This window comes from Scophthalmus maximus, chromosome 8, assembly GCF_022379125.1.
Source record: "Scophthalmus maximus strain ysfricsl-2021 chromosome 8, ASM2237912v1, whole genome shotgun sequence".
Taxonomy (NCBI): Eukaryota; Metazoa; Chordata; class Actinopteri; order Pleuronectiformes; family Scophthalmidae; genus Scophthalmus; species Scophthalmus maximus.
The window spans coordinates 6,483,952-6,497,254 of NC_061522.1; the positions used below are offsets into that span (position 1 = coordinate 6,483,952).

General features: G+C 42.7%; 1 protein-coding gene across 2 annotated transcripts; it reads right to left on the minus strand.

Annotated features, from left to right (window-relative positions):
- Positions 1 to 686: 686 nt before the first annotated feature.
- On the minus strand, positions 687 to 12,277 carry klhl2 (kelch-like family member 2). Of its 2 annotated transcripts, XM_035638124.2 has the most exons (16): positions 11,733 to 12,277; positions 9,418 to 9,537; positions 9,160 to 9,266; positions 8,885 to 9,006; positions 7,463 to 7,501; positions 7,339 to 7,366; positions 7,135 to 7,244; positions 6,918 to 7,034; positions 5,610 to 5,759; positions 5,395 to 5,512; positions 4,473 to 4,670; positions 4,262 to 4,363; positions 3,369 to 3,497; positions 3,092 to 3,232; positions 2,874 to 3,017; positions 687 to 2,256 (listed from the first exon to the last, which is right to left on the minus strand). In XM_035638124.2, exons 1-16 carry the CDS (start codon positions 11,798 to 11,800, stop codon positions 2,228 to 2,230), a joined length of 1,722 nt encoding a protein of 573 aa, XP_035494017.1. In that variant the 5' UTR covers positions 11,801 to 12,277; the 3' UTR covers positions 687 to 2,227. The 2 variants fall into 2 exon arrangements, with proteins under 2 accessions (XP_035494017.1, XP_035494015.1); XM_035638122.2 differs by having other exon boundaries at positions 7,339 to 7,501; positions 11,733 to 12,276.
- Positions 12,278 to 13,303: the final 1,026 nt, after the last annotated feature.

Sequence of the window (13,303 nt, forward strand, 5' to 3'; positions counted from 1 at the left end):
TCCTGTGGGCAGTTTCACAGTGTTCTTGGCAGGTAGGTTTGTTCCAAGCGTCCTGGACAACTTTCTCTGTCTCTTCATGTAATCCCAGACCGACTCCATGAAATTGAGATCAAGGCTCTGTGGGGGGGCCAGACCATCTGTTGGAGGACTCTTTGTTCTTCGCGTCACTGAATATGCTTATTTTTAATATGACCGCGTTTTGGGCGATGTTGTCTCATGCTGAATGCAGAATGCATTTGGAACCAAACCGAACAGGCGTGTCCCTGGTGGTATAATGATAGGTGGGTTAAACAATGATAGTACATCATATTTTATAAGACTACTGAATAATAAATTCGTACACTGCTAAATAGCTACTTAACTATAGGTCTCAAATCAATGTTTAAGTATAAAGTAGCATAAAAGAGAAGCTCCTCAAAATTATTTATAATACTGAAATTATAAAATTTCCCTCAGAATCAATAAATAATTTTTCCGTCCATCTATATATATAAATACATTTGGCAAAATTGTGATTTAAATTTTTTGAAATTGTTTGATCAAAGACTATAAATTAAGGAAGCGAATGATGCCAACTATTGCACACACGCCTACTTGTTGCAAAGTACACATTATGGCAAGTATCAAATGTTTGACATTATGATAAATGAGGGAGAGTAAAATTATTCAAATATCACACGCACAGATTCCATTTCAATGTTTTACTGATTTGGCAAAGTTTTAAAAACAGATTATAGCATTTCACAGCTTTAAATACAAGAAGCATATTTATTAATGATAATATAAAACAAGTAATGAAACATTTTCAAAGTCATTAGCCTACATGACATTCCTCAATACACTGACAAGAAACAGCGATACCAGTTACTATTATAGCAATTTTCAATATAGGAGGAGAAGGAAGAGAAAGAGACTGAAGAGGGGGATAAAAAGGGGAAACTCAAGAGCAGGTTTGGTCACTTTCCAGAAAAAGGAGAACAGATTAGTTGCGCAATTAAGAGAGACGGAACAGAAAAAACATTGAAAGTTGGCACATTCATAGTACGTCGGGGTGTGCAGTAGTTAATAGGGTTGCTACACCAAAGGAGAAGAGGGTGCTGTTGAAGGATACGGGGTCAGAGATGGGGACCATGCAGTGAGTTCAGGCTTTTGTTGTCATTAGTGGTTACACCCACGGTAAAGACGGCTGCCAGGTGACGGTAAAGCATCGATACATCCAACTCTGTTTCAATTCCAACAGCTTCTCCCTCTGTCGGTCACTGTGTTTGGCAAAAAGAAACGAGGCTTCTTCTCCTTTACCAGAAGAATTAATGTTCCAGTGAGAGTCATGGTTTTTCTTTTAGAGGAAGAAGAAGTACACCTTCCGCAACCGCTTCTCAACATAGCTGTTTGGAATTCATGCGGACTAATGCAAACCGACGCACCGGTATCTAAAGTCAGTTCTCAAAACGTTTTTCTTTATCCCAGAACAGCGGCCGAGTCCAGCTGTGCTCTGTCCAGCAACAGTACTGGAGGCGTTACAGAGGAGAAGAGGGAGCGGGGCGGTAATGTGACATTCAGGCACTCTGGAACAGCAACACTGCAAAACTGTAAAGGTCAGACAGAGTGCGCTCATGCGGCGTCGGACCAGGCGTCACCACACAGAAAAACTCAGATGCACACAAACACGCACATGCTCACATGTGCAAGCAATGGAGCACCTTTAAACGCAAGCACGCACGCACACACACGCACACTCAAACATACACACAAACTTCTCAGGAGGATAAAAACGAAGGAGAAACAAAGATTTTAGTCCCAAATGATCGTTCCCTGCCTTCCTCTCCCATGGTGTAGATCAGTGGTCTTCCTCAGAGCTGGTTCGCTTTAACATCAGTAATGTTAAACGTAATTTCAGTAGCGTTTCAATGGCACTGCACTGGTACAGTGGTGCTCGAAACTGGTTTGTCCAGTCGCTGCTGCAGTCCCGCCAGGAGGGGATTAAAACACGGATTCGATCCCCACCGTCACTCGCAGCTTCACCCCCCGTTCAGGGTCAGTGCAGAAACTCTTCTTCATCATCGTCATCATCTTCAACAACAACAATCTTGTCATTTCCTTCATCTGCGTCAGTGCCGGTGCTTATGCTGCCCAGAAATCCGAGCACTGGCATCATAAACAGATCCAAGATCAGTATTCAGCAGGAGAATACATTCTGCTCCGAATCAGTGGCAGGTGTCAAGAGCAGTCATAAGGGCTTGTCAATCACAGTCACACCTGCAGGTAAAATTAAAAAAAATTATATATATATATGTATTATAATGGTGCATCAGAATTGCCACATATAATAGAATTTTCTTACATTGCAGACATTAAAAAATGTATAATACTAATGCCAAATTATAATTAAAAAATACTAGTGTTAAGAGGAGGAATAATTATAATATTTGTATGAGCAATGACCTGCACATGATTTCCTTGAAGTTATGTTCTCTTTTTTAGGTTTGATATGATCTACTTATATTTTTTATTTTTTTGTTTTTTAAAAAATTATATTTCAATCTTTGTCATATAAATTCTGCAGTATAGTGAATTGAATTTTGAATTGAGGTCATTGTTCACCAGAAAACACAAGTTTAAACTCATCAGATCTTCTTAATCAAAATCCCATAACCAATTTGAAGGAAACCTTATCAAGCATTTATGTTAATAATCCCTGTGCTCCAGAACTTCAAATTAAAGGGCAAATTAAATTCCCGGTGTTGGGGGTCTACATTTGCAGGCCTGTATTCTGGATTAAAAATGTTTCAAGTTAAATTAACATACTTTCATGAAACTATATGCTGCAGCGGTTTTCAAACATTTTTCCATTTTGTCAGTGTGCGTGTTCACACCTGCATAACTGCGTCCTGTGCTCATGCAGGTCGGCAGCAGCGTCCACTTGTCCGAGTTTGCATTGTAGAACTCCACAGAGGCCAAATTACAGCTGCCGTCGTCTCCTCCCACCACGTACAGTACATTGTTTACAGCACACACACCTGAGAGAATGAAGATTAATAGACTTCGAACGGAGTAACGTCACATACTTGGATGGACAGGTCGTCTTACTTACCTGCGTTGCGTCGACACATGTTCATGTCGGCTACTTGTCTCCAGCTGTTGGAGGCCGGATCATAAACTTCACAACTCTTCCTCACCAAGGGACCATCGTGTCCCCCCACAGCATAGAGTAAACCTTTTAACACACCCACACCTGAGAAGACATTGGAGACGTGGTTTACAGTACGATATGAATCTTTTTCCCCTGTGAAATGTTTTATAAAATGTTGCATTGTTTGACAATATGTTTTTGCAGGTTTGCCAACAACAGTGCACACAAGCATTCCCACCTGCTCCACTGCGTCTTGTGCCCATCTCAGCGATGTAGTTCCAAGTGTTGCTTTTTGGATTGTAAGCTTCTACTGTACTCAGACACTGCCTGGTCGCTCCATCATAACCTCCGACTGCATACAGGATCCCTGAAAAACACAAAGGAGGCATGAAACCCATAACTGAGAAAGAGGCACAGTGATGGGCAAAATTCCAGGAATGCATTAATATGGTAGCCATGAGGAGAATATCAATTTTGTGAAGCTCACAGCTCCCAAGTTTTACTTTGTGGATTATAGATTTATTTCTCCTTGTCTTGTATATTCTCTGTATCAGACTTTTCCATCTCTATTTTTTTCCCTTTTCTTCTTGTCAAAACATCCCTGTAAACTTCTGGTTTGAAAAAAAGGTGAAGGTATAAAGTTGGTTTGCTTGATTAAGTGTCTTTTATTCTGTGTGCATGAATGTCCTGGATGTTTCCTCATCATTTTTTAAGATTTACATCAAATATCATCACATTTTTAGTACTAAGTAAAATAAAACAATTGCAATTTAGGCAATGGCTATTAAAATGACAAAGTTAAAGAAACACACTTTCACCAACATAAACAACTGCATAGATCTGTTGGATAAACTACTGGAAGTGGAGAAGATAGAAATGTATCCAATTACAATTCTTTCTTTTCAATATGGAGAATTGAAAAAATTGCACAAATTATTTTCAAAAAGTCAGACATAATATAAGCAGAATTCCATTATATGTCAGTGTACCAGGAGCATTAATTCCAGCCTCTACGAATTATGGCTGTGACACCTCTGTCTCTGTCTGAGCTTTATTTCTATTATTATGTCCACCCTCTCTGATTTTTTTTCTAAATGCTGACTGTAAAACCAAACTGGGACTTGTACTCACCATTTACGACACCCACTCCTACACTGCTGCGTCGGGTACTCATGGGCAACACGTGGAACCATTCGTCTGTCTTAGCGTTGTACGCCTCGATTGTGGACAGACCTGCAGGAAGTGCATCGAAAAACACCATGAACAAACTGATCTTTTATGATTCTCTTCACACTTTAAAGCCAGTGGTAACAGCACAGCCACACCACTAACGCAACTGTACCTGTGCTGCCGTCGAAGCCTCCCACAGCGTACAGGAGGCCGTTGAGCACAGCGGCGCCGAGCGTCGACCGACGGTCCTGCATGCTGCTCACGCTGGTCCAGCGGTCCATCATGGGGTCGTAACAGTCGACTGTCCGCACACGCAGAGAGCCGTTGAACCCGCCGACCGCGTACACACAGCCACTCACGTACACCACACCTGGAGGCGATAAACATTAAAGGAGGTTTTTTTTCTAGTTCGTTTTCCGAAGTTCATGTCGGAAAGCAACGCAGCAGGGGAGTGTCCGGGTCAGACGTGTTCACAATAGCACAGACATTTCTGAACATTGGCCCGAACGCTCAGGCGGGGGTCGGCGCCTGGGTAGAGCCCGGAGATTTTTTCAGCTATATACTCACATTGGCTCACTCTGACATTTTCTGGAATTTTTTGCAAGGGGCTTGCAGGAAAAGTTCAAGAAATCGTCAGGAGCTACATTTGCAGACATTTGCGTTCTCACATACAGCCCCTCGGAGAGAAATGTATACTTATGCTATTGACACTTTCAATTCAAGTCAATTCAATTTTATTTGTATAGTTTTGGCACCAAAACTTTATTTTCAATTAACGCCAAGTAACATTGTTACCTATTATTTCTCTTGCTTGCCCTTATTATTATTATTTTATTTTTTGTTTGAACTACGGAACTGCTGCGGGCCTCGTACTAATTATTTCATTGCCCAGCGTAACCTTGTGTTGTACTGTACATATGACAAATAAACTTGAAACTTGAAATGTCTGGACTTCAGTGCGTGTCTGAAAGCAGCTCATGATGACCACCTTAAGAGGCAGCATTAGTTTCGGTGATGCCAAAGCATCTAGTTTGGGCAGTAGGTGAAGGTTTAGTCTGGAACTTCAGGTCCTCTGAGGGAGGAGGCTTTGCTACCTGCTCTGCACCTCCTGGTGGGGAGTTCAGCCACCTGGTACCATCGCTGCTCCTCAAAATCGTAACATTCGACACTGCGGATGGCCTTGGGGGCCTGTCCTCCAACCACCACCATCACCTAAGAACAACCAAGAATTGATCGATTGTAGATTTGGTTATTGCTTTTCCTTATTCAAGTCCTCTGCTTTGTTAGTTGGTATTGACTGCGTTTTCACCTTAGGACAGCAGGCGGGAGTCCTCATGCGCGTGCGTGCACTCTTCATCAGAGCTCTCTGGTCGGCCGGCAGCAGGTGGTACTTCATGGCCTCAATCAGGTAGTCTTTACACGCACTGCTATTCTTGATCAGAGACTCCTCCTCCACCCGCTGACACAACCAAACAGTGAGAGACGGAACCAATCAGTGAGCAGCATTTACAGAGTGCCACAGATATCCTGGCTCTGCAGCTTCTTCACCGTTGTGACATATTTGAACTATAAGCGAATTAAACTCTGAACAGGATACAATCAAGAATCAAGTGTAATACTGATTCTACTGTTACCGTGGCACCTAATATATTGGCTGTCTTTGATTTTGCCTGAACATTGTTTATAGTGGAAATTACATGTTACATTTTTTAACCAACGTAGCATCGAGTACATTTGTGTTTATAGATAGTGGGGGAGTGCTTGAAGTTGAAATGCTTTTGTCATAAACTCAACAACAACACATCCAAAGCAAGGATTTACAGGATGTGTTCTTGCCTAACATCCATCCACTGAGAGCTGAATCAGACTCTACAGGCCTTACATGACACAAATAATGATCACTGAACCATGTCCTATTGGAAATGTTCATTTTTTTCTTCAAATAGCGAAGCACTGTTCATCCTCTCTTTACTACTGATCACATGCTACAATTTTATTCATACGTTCTTAGTGCCGCTAAAAATTCTGATCACCTAATAACTGTCCTATTGGCAGTGAAATCAAAAAGGTCAACAACACACATACAGAGCATCCTCGTCGTGACAACCTCGTGAAAGAACAAAGATTGTAGCCATGACGGATGCATAAAAAAAAATATGTGGGTGCAAAGAAGCTACAAATACCAAAACGTGATTGCTTCACACACACACACACACACACACACACACACACACACACATATTAAACCCGGCAGCACAGAAGAGATACACAGTCATTCTAGGTGGACGCTCATGATTAGTGTCACCAAATCATATATCTGACCAAATGTGAAATATGGTCACGATCTTCCCTTCTGTTTCCCGGGTTATGGCTTTTTTTGAATAATGGCCAGAAAAGTGTTTTTTCAGAACATTATAATTCCACGGTGAAAGGTGACCTTTGACCTTTTCGAAAATGGAAATGTCATCACTCCACCATTTTATTCCATTAGATAAGGTGTTCCTGAGATACTGCCTTCATGAGAATGGGACGGAAAGACGCACGCACAGACGTAAAAAAAGAAAAATGCCTCTGTCCACGCCAGAGCCCCAACAGACTCGGATGCAGCCACTCATACCTGCACCAGGTATTCTCTGGAGAGAAGCGGCAGGCGGACATGCTCCATCAGGTGAGCCAAGTGTTCCTGGCGGACATCTTTATCGTGGTTGACCCAAGCGATCACCGCTTCGAAAACCTACACGAGAACAAACACACTTAGCACCTCGGGTAGGTACAGAAACAATCAATCTGGTCCCGGGTGTGCGACATCCTGAGCGCGGTGAACGAGCACGTACCTTCTCTTCTGTGGGGATGGTGAGCTTGTCGCTGGCGATCAGGCTGGACACTTGCTCCATGCCTAAATTAAGGAACTCCTCGCTCCCAACCACCTCAGTGAAATGTTGCTCTGTGAGCAAATACATAAAATAAAATTTGAGATTGCCAATGGGCACAGGTTTTTTTCTATTAGTTTCACTAATTCCCTCTGCACACACACAAACCTGCGTAGCTGTTGGCCTGTGTGAGAAGCTGAGAGCAGGCGTGTAGGTCAGCGAAGGCTCGTATTCCCAAACAGTTGGACGGATGAAGCTGAGAGCTCAGAAACTCACAACAAGCCTTTTTCACCTCATTCAGCTGGAGCAGGCCCGCAGCAGGCAGCAACGCCTGTCGCACACAAACACACACACACGTAAGGTTGTAGTTGTACAGTGCAGATTAATTTGGTCACTTGATTAATCACAGGTTCATTCACCAAAATGTGAGACACTGAACTGTTGAATTTGAGGCTGCTGTAGCACAACAAAACACAAAACACTTGATAAAACACAAATAAAAGGAGTAATAATTATTAATAAATAATCTTCTACACTTTCACCAACAGGCGCTCAACACATCATCACTGTTTATCATGTGAAATAACTAGACACTTGGAAGTGCTTCTGTGCACAAAGGTGATTTGATCATTCCCTAATGATCAGCAGCAACCTCGTGTCCAGAAACATCCACGCATGCACTTCTGCAGAAAAAACATTCGAACTTATCCACGTTTGCAAAGTGTTGGGAAAGTAACAGGGCAGGCGAAAACTGTTGGAAGAATGTGTCGTCTTCTACTCTGAAATACACAGCTATTGTTTCAGACATTTTTCTGTTCTTCTCCAGTGAACACAAATGTCCACAAATGTTTCTGCAAAATGTTTCCTGCCAGACCCTGAATCAAATTTCTGGAAAACGTCAGAGTGAGCCCATGTGAGAATAGAGCAGGAAAATCACTGGAAGATCCAGAGCGAGCGTGTGTGCGCGGAAAACTCTGGACATTTTTAGACGCGGAAAATCTCACCGCAAACTCCGGAAAATGTCCCGACTTGATCTTCCGAACATTTTCCAGAATTCATGTCTGAAAAAAGCTTTGGTTTCAGTTTAACCTGTCAGGGTTGTACCTTGCTTCTCCCCCAATGTCAGACAGGACCGGCTCCAGCCCCCCCACAAACCTCAAAGGATAAGTGGTATAGTGAAGGATGGACGGATAGTTAAAATGAAATGTTTGTTGAATGTTTGAATGTTTGTTGGGGCAGGACATTTGGTAGTTAGCGTTCAAACATGTGGAGAGAAAGGAAGTTTGATTTTGGAAGTACTGGCAGAAAAATAAGATTTGTACTGACCTAATTTCGCGGACTTTTTGGCTCCATCTACCAATGTGGAATTAGGTCACCGCTTAAGATGCACTGCTTTCCAGGAAGTTTATTTTCCCCATGTCAACAAGGTTTAAGCATCATGTAAAGGTAAACATGGAATCCAATTTTAGACCATAACCTCATAACCTCATATGCTAATGTTTGTGTGCATGTAAATACATTAATTAATGTGAAAGAGCCTTTGTGTTTCTCAACCCTATGAAACTTGATGTGGATGGCGAACAAAAAACAGCCCCTAGAAATTTGGAATTAAAATATTTCCAATATTTATTTAAATAAAAATTCACAGGGTGCATTGACAGTGTATATGTGTCCGTGTGTGTGTGTGTGTGTGTGTGTGTGTGTGTGTGTTTACCTGCACGTTGTCCTCTGTGACCTGTATCTCCGCTGTGTAGATGTAGTCGACCAGCAGGCCCAGAGTCCAACCATCCATCTCCTTTATCCTCACCCGTTTCGCCCTGCTCTCTGCCATCTCCCCTGTTAGTACACACACATACACACACACACACACACACAAACACACCAAGGTTAGCGTTCTATCACCACAAAGGTAACAACTGTGTAGTGCGCTAACAAGTGTTACAAAAAAATTAATAAAAATTCGACGCTTAAAAAACAAACAGACAAAACCTGTGAACATAGCGTGGAAGTAAGGGCTCCCGGCAGCCAGGACCACTCTGTGAGCAGCGATCTCCACATCCTCCGCCACTATGGTCACGTCGCACAGCAGATTCTGGCTGGGTTTTTTTGTTTCGCGTGTAGGAGACGGAGACAGAGAGAGAGCGAGGGAGGAAACACTTAACTTCCAGTTAGAGTTTGGCTGCTGCCACACAAATGATTTCGGGGGACAGTGAGTGAACAGAGAAGCGAAGAGGGAGAGCGTCTCACCTGCGCAGCTCGTTCATGACTTTGAACGCCTTCCTCATGTGCCGGTGGTTGAAGGTGATGGGACCGTGCCTCTCGACTCCATCCTCTTTGTCCAGACTGTGTGGACAAAGTCGAGTGCACCTGAGGGACATGTACATGAAAGCAGACACACACATTAATGGCAAGGTAATAGTGCAAAAAGACGTTATTGTGGTAAAACCGTGGCTATTCATCACAGCAGCTGTGTTTAGATTGTCATGCATTTTTCTGAATTATGTGTGTAATCATTTTTTACCACGGCTACATCCGTTTCACCAGTGGGAGCGGGGCGATCTGTTAGGAAGCAGGGAAGAGCTGTAGCTTTGGAGGCCCACAGTTCAATATGTGCTGCGTCTGATTTACAACAGTGGTTAAAAGGGTTTCTTCCCCTAAATGACATTAAAAAAACATGCGCTCAGTGGCCAATTTATGGATTATCAATCAGGCGAGTGCCTCGGTAACCCAGACCCCCCCGGGTTAACTGTGTTTCAATCGGTTTGGGGCATTTTTAGGGATTGAAAATACAAAATGAACTATAGCCCGATCAGCACTATTAGCTAATGTTGCTGTGTCCAAATCTCACTTTAATTGTTAGTTAATATCATGCTCAGATGGTATATATATATATATATATATATCCCATATAAAGTGGTGTTTAATCAAATAATCTCAAACTGATAGAAACAAAAAACGAGTGTCTTTGGGCAGATTTAAAAAAAAAACCCAGTCATATACAGAATCACAAAATAAATCAACATGAAGTTCTGCTTTTTTTTGGCACTTCTCTAACCTTAGATGTATTTTGTGAAACACCGGTTCAGTGCTACGGTTTAGATATATAAATTACTTCCATTACCAGTTAATCTGCTGATTGATGTTTTTTTGGATGAAACATTATTGAAACATTTAATGAAACCATCTTCTAATATCTCATTTTGTCTGACCCACAGATATTGACTTCATGGAGACATCTTGAGATCTGATTAAAAAAAAAAACAGCCATTTGAGGGAATTTTGTCTCAAAAGGCCACTCAAAAGATGAATAATTTAACAAAAACTGTTGCCGACAATCTATCATTTAATCGACTCATTGTCGCAGCTCTACACTGGATCTTTTCACACGTCACAACAAGCACAAAGGTTTTGTGTTCAACCTCCGGCGGGAGGCTCCGGGGTTGTTGATTTGCTCGGTACACAACCTTGACATATTGCACATTGTTAGAATGCTCTTCTCCTGATACCATCTGTGAAAAGCATGTCATGGATCCTCACAACTGCCACAGCTGTTGACACAGAATTGGATCAGACTTTTGGAGCTAAGACTTTTTTTTTGTGACTCACTCTTGGGTGTTTACCACACAAAAATGAACTATACTACAACACCCCCACCCCAATCTTTTTGATTTTATTTTTTTAAATAGGCCAGGCAGAAAATTAAAAACTTCAAATTCTTACATTCTTCGTGCTGTGTCTATTCTCTTATATTCATTGGGACTTGTGGTTGTACAATTTAAAGAGTTACCTTTGAAGGGTTATAACTGTGAACATGAGGGTTGAAGAACCTTTTTTTTGTTTTGGAATGTTGGATACATTATTTTCAAGCTTGTAATCAGTTTTAAATATGATATCTATGTAAAAATCCTCATCTGAAACCTGTTTGTCAAGTACATCAAAGCTGTCAATGTGCCACTGTTCATCACACGCCATTGTCTCCTTCTCTTGGAAACTAAAACCATCCATATAATTATGTCGTTCATGGCAAAATCACGTGGCCCCTGTGTTCTGTCACCCACACACACACACACACACACAGTCACACAACACACACACACACACACACACACACACAGTCACACACACACACACACACACACAGTCACACAACACACACACACACAGTCACACACACACACACACACAGTCACACACACACACAGTCACACACACACACACACACACACACAGTCACACACACACACACACACACAGTCACACATGGCTTTAGAGCCGTTAACACACAGGACGTGATCACACACGCAAAGAAAACACCTCCGTTCTCCAGCCTGCTGCTGCTGGAGCCTTTCACCGACAGACTCGGTCTCAGTCCCCCCGGTCCCCCCCGGTCCCCCCCCGGTCCCCCCCCGGTCCCCCGGTCCCCACCCCCGGCCAGTGAGCCCCGGCTGGCCGCTGTCTCTGTCAATGCGGCACCATCAGTCACAAGCAGCCACTGGGAAACGTCAACACACACACACACACACACACACACACACACACACTCGGGTTTGTGTTGCACTCACAGCGGGTGACTGTCCATGATTCCGGGGTTGCTCAGCGGCTGCACACTTGGCCCAGCGGCGTGCACCATTCCATATCCACGGCGTCGTCTTCTCGCTCGGTCCGAACTCAGGCGTGAATCACGGCGGCGACCATCTGTCCAGAGGCGGGGAGACGGGCTGACTGCAGCCCGGTCACAGCTGCCCGTGTCATGTGAACACACACACACACACACACACACACACACACACACAGAGCTCCGACTGCGGTGACTCTCTCGCTCTCTGCACAAACACGTTGCGATTCCCAGCCGGCTGCTGCTGCTGCGCCCCGCGGACCGCGTCTTCTGTCAGACGCACAGGAGCCGGGCCGCCGGGTGAAAGAAGGTCTATTCGGATTCTCCTGCTGCTGCTGCTGCTGCTGCTGCTGCTGCTGCACCCCCCTGTGTGTGTGTGTGTGTGTGTGTGTGTGAGGCGGACGGACGAGGGCTACCTGTTATTTTCCAATCGTTGATTAAAACGCACAAACAAGGACATGACGGCAAAGACAGTCCTCCGAGCGGCCAAGGCGTCCGACAAGAAGACACTGTCTCCCTCTAGCGGTGGAAGACCGGGACCGGGCTGCAGGCTGACCCCCTCTCACACAGGTTGATTATTATTATTATTATTATTATTATTAATAATAATATTAATACTGATAATAATAATGATAATCATCATCATCATCGTGTAATAATTCTAAATAAATGTCCATATTATTAAGAACAAACTTTTGGTCAATTTAGAACTTGACTTTTGTGTATGTTGACCTCATATTAATATACATTTGATTTGATGATGCTGATGATGTGATACTTTGTCTCCTAATTCTCAAAATGTTGTTTCATGCGTATTCCATAAGTAAGGAACATCACAACTATGGACTCCCTCTCCAATTCTGTATAACATTGGTTATTGATATCAGGAGTAGTGGTCGGGCTATGTAGTTATTTTACTAATGATTATGATTCTTGTATTCTCTTTGTATTGTTGTATGTTTTTTGTTTTATCATTTTTTCTTTTTGCTTGATACGCACGTCTGTGCTTTGGGGTCTTCCATGTGTAGCGGTCTTTGTCGGTGTTTTCGTAGATACTGTTTCGTGTACTTCTGTGCTTTTATAAGTTTGACCATGTTATCTACGTGATTTTTTTTACCATCAACCTACCACGAAATACAGATGAAAACTATGAAAACAAGCCTGCATGGCTGAAAATACGCATGTTAATTAATGTGCATCGTACCTTTTGAATAAATCAACATAAACTCAAACCTTTTCAATCACAATCTCATTAACTTATCAAGTTGACTCATTAAGTCAAAATATGAGAATATGAGTCACATTTCTGACATTGAATGCCATCATTTTGATATCTCTAATCATCTTAGATTTTGATTTCAACCCCAACCATTACATATCCTAATTTTGCCCTTAGAACATATTATTTCTGATTTGGGGATCTGCTGATGAAGATGGTAAACCCAGTGAAATAACTTTTTTTTCATGTGAAGAAGCCCATTTTGAAGAAAACTTTGTCCCCAGAGTCGGTCTGTTACC

Excerpts from the sequence above, each read along its gene's own strand:
- klhl2 (XM_035638122.2), bottom strand. The coding sequence starts at position 11,800 with ATGGTGCACGCCGCTGGGCCAAGTGTGCAGCCGCTGAGCAACCCCGGA. Across the intron at positions 9,267-9,417 it reads GTCATGAACGAGCTGCGCAG|CCAGAATCTGCTGTGCGACG; the intron begins GTGAGACGCTCT and ends AAAAAAACCCAG. Across the intron at positions 3,018-3,091 it reads CATGTGTCGACGCAACGCAG|GTGTGTGTGCTGTAAACAAT; the intron begins GTAAGTAAGACG and ends TCATTCTCTCAG.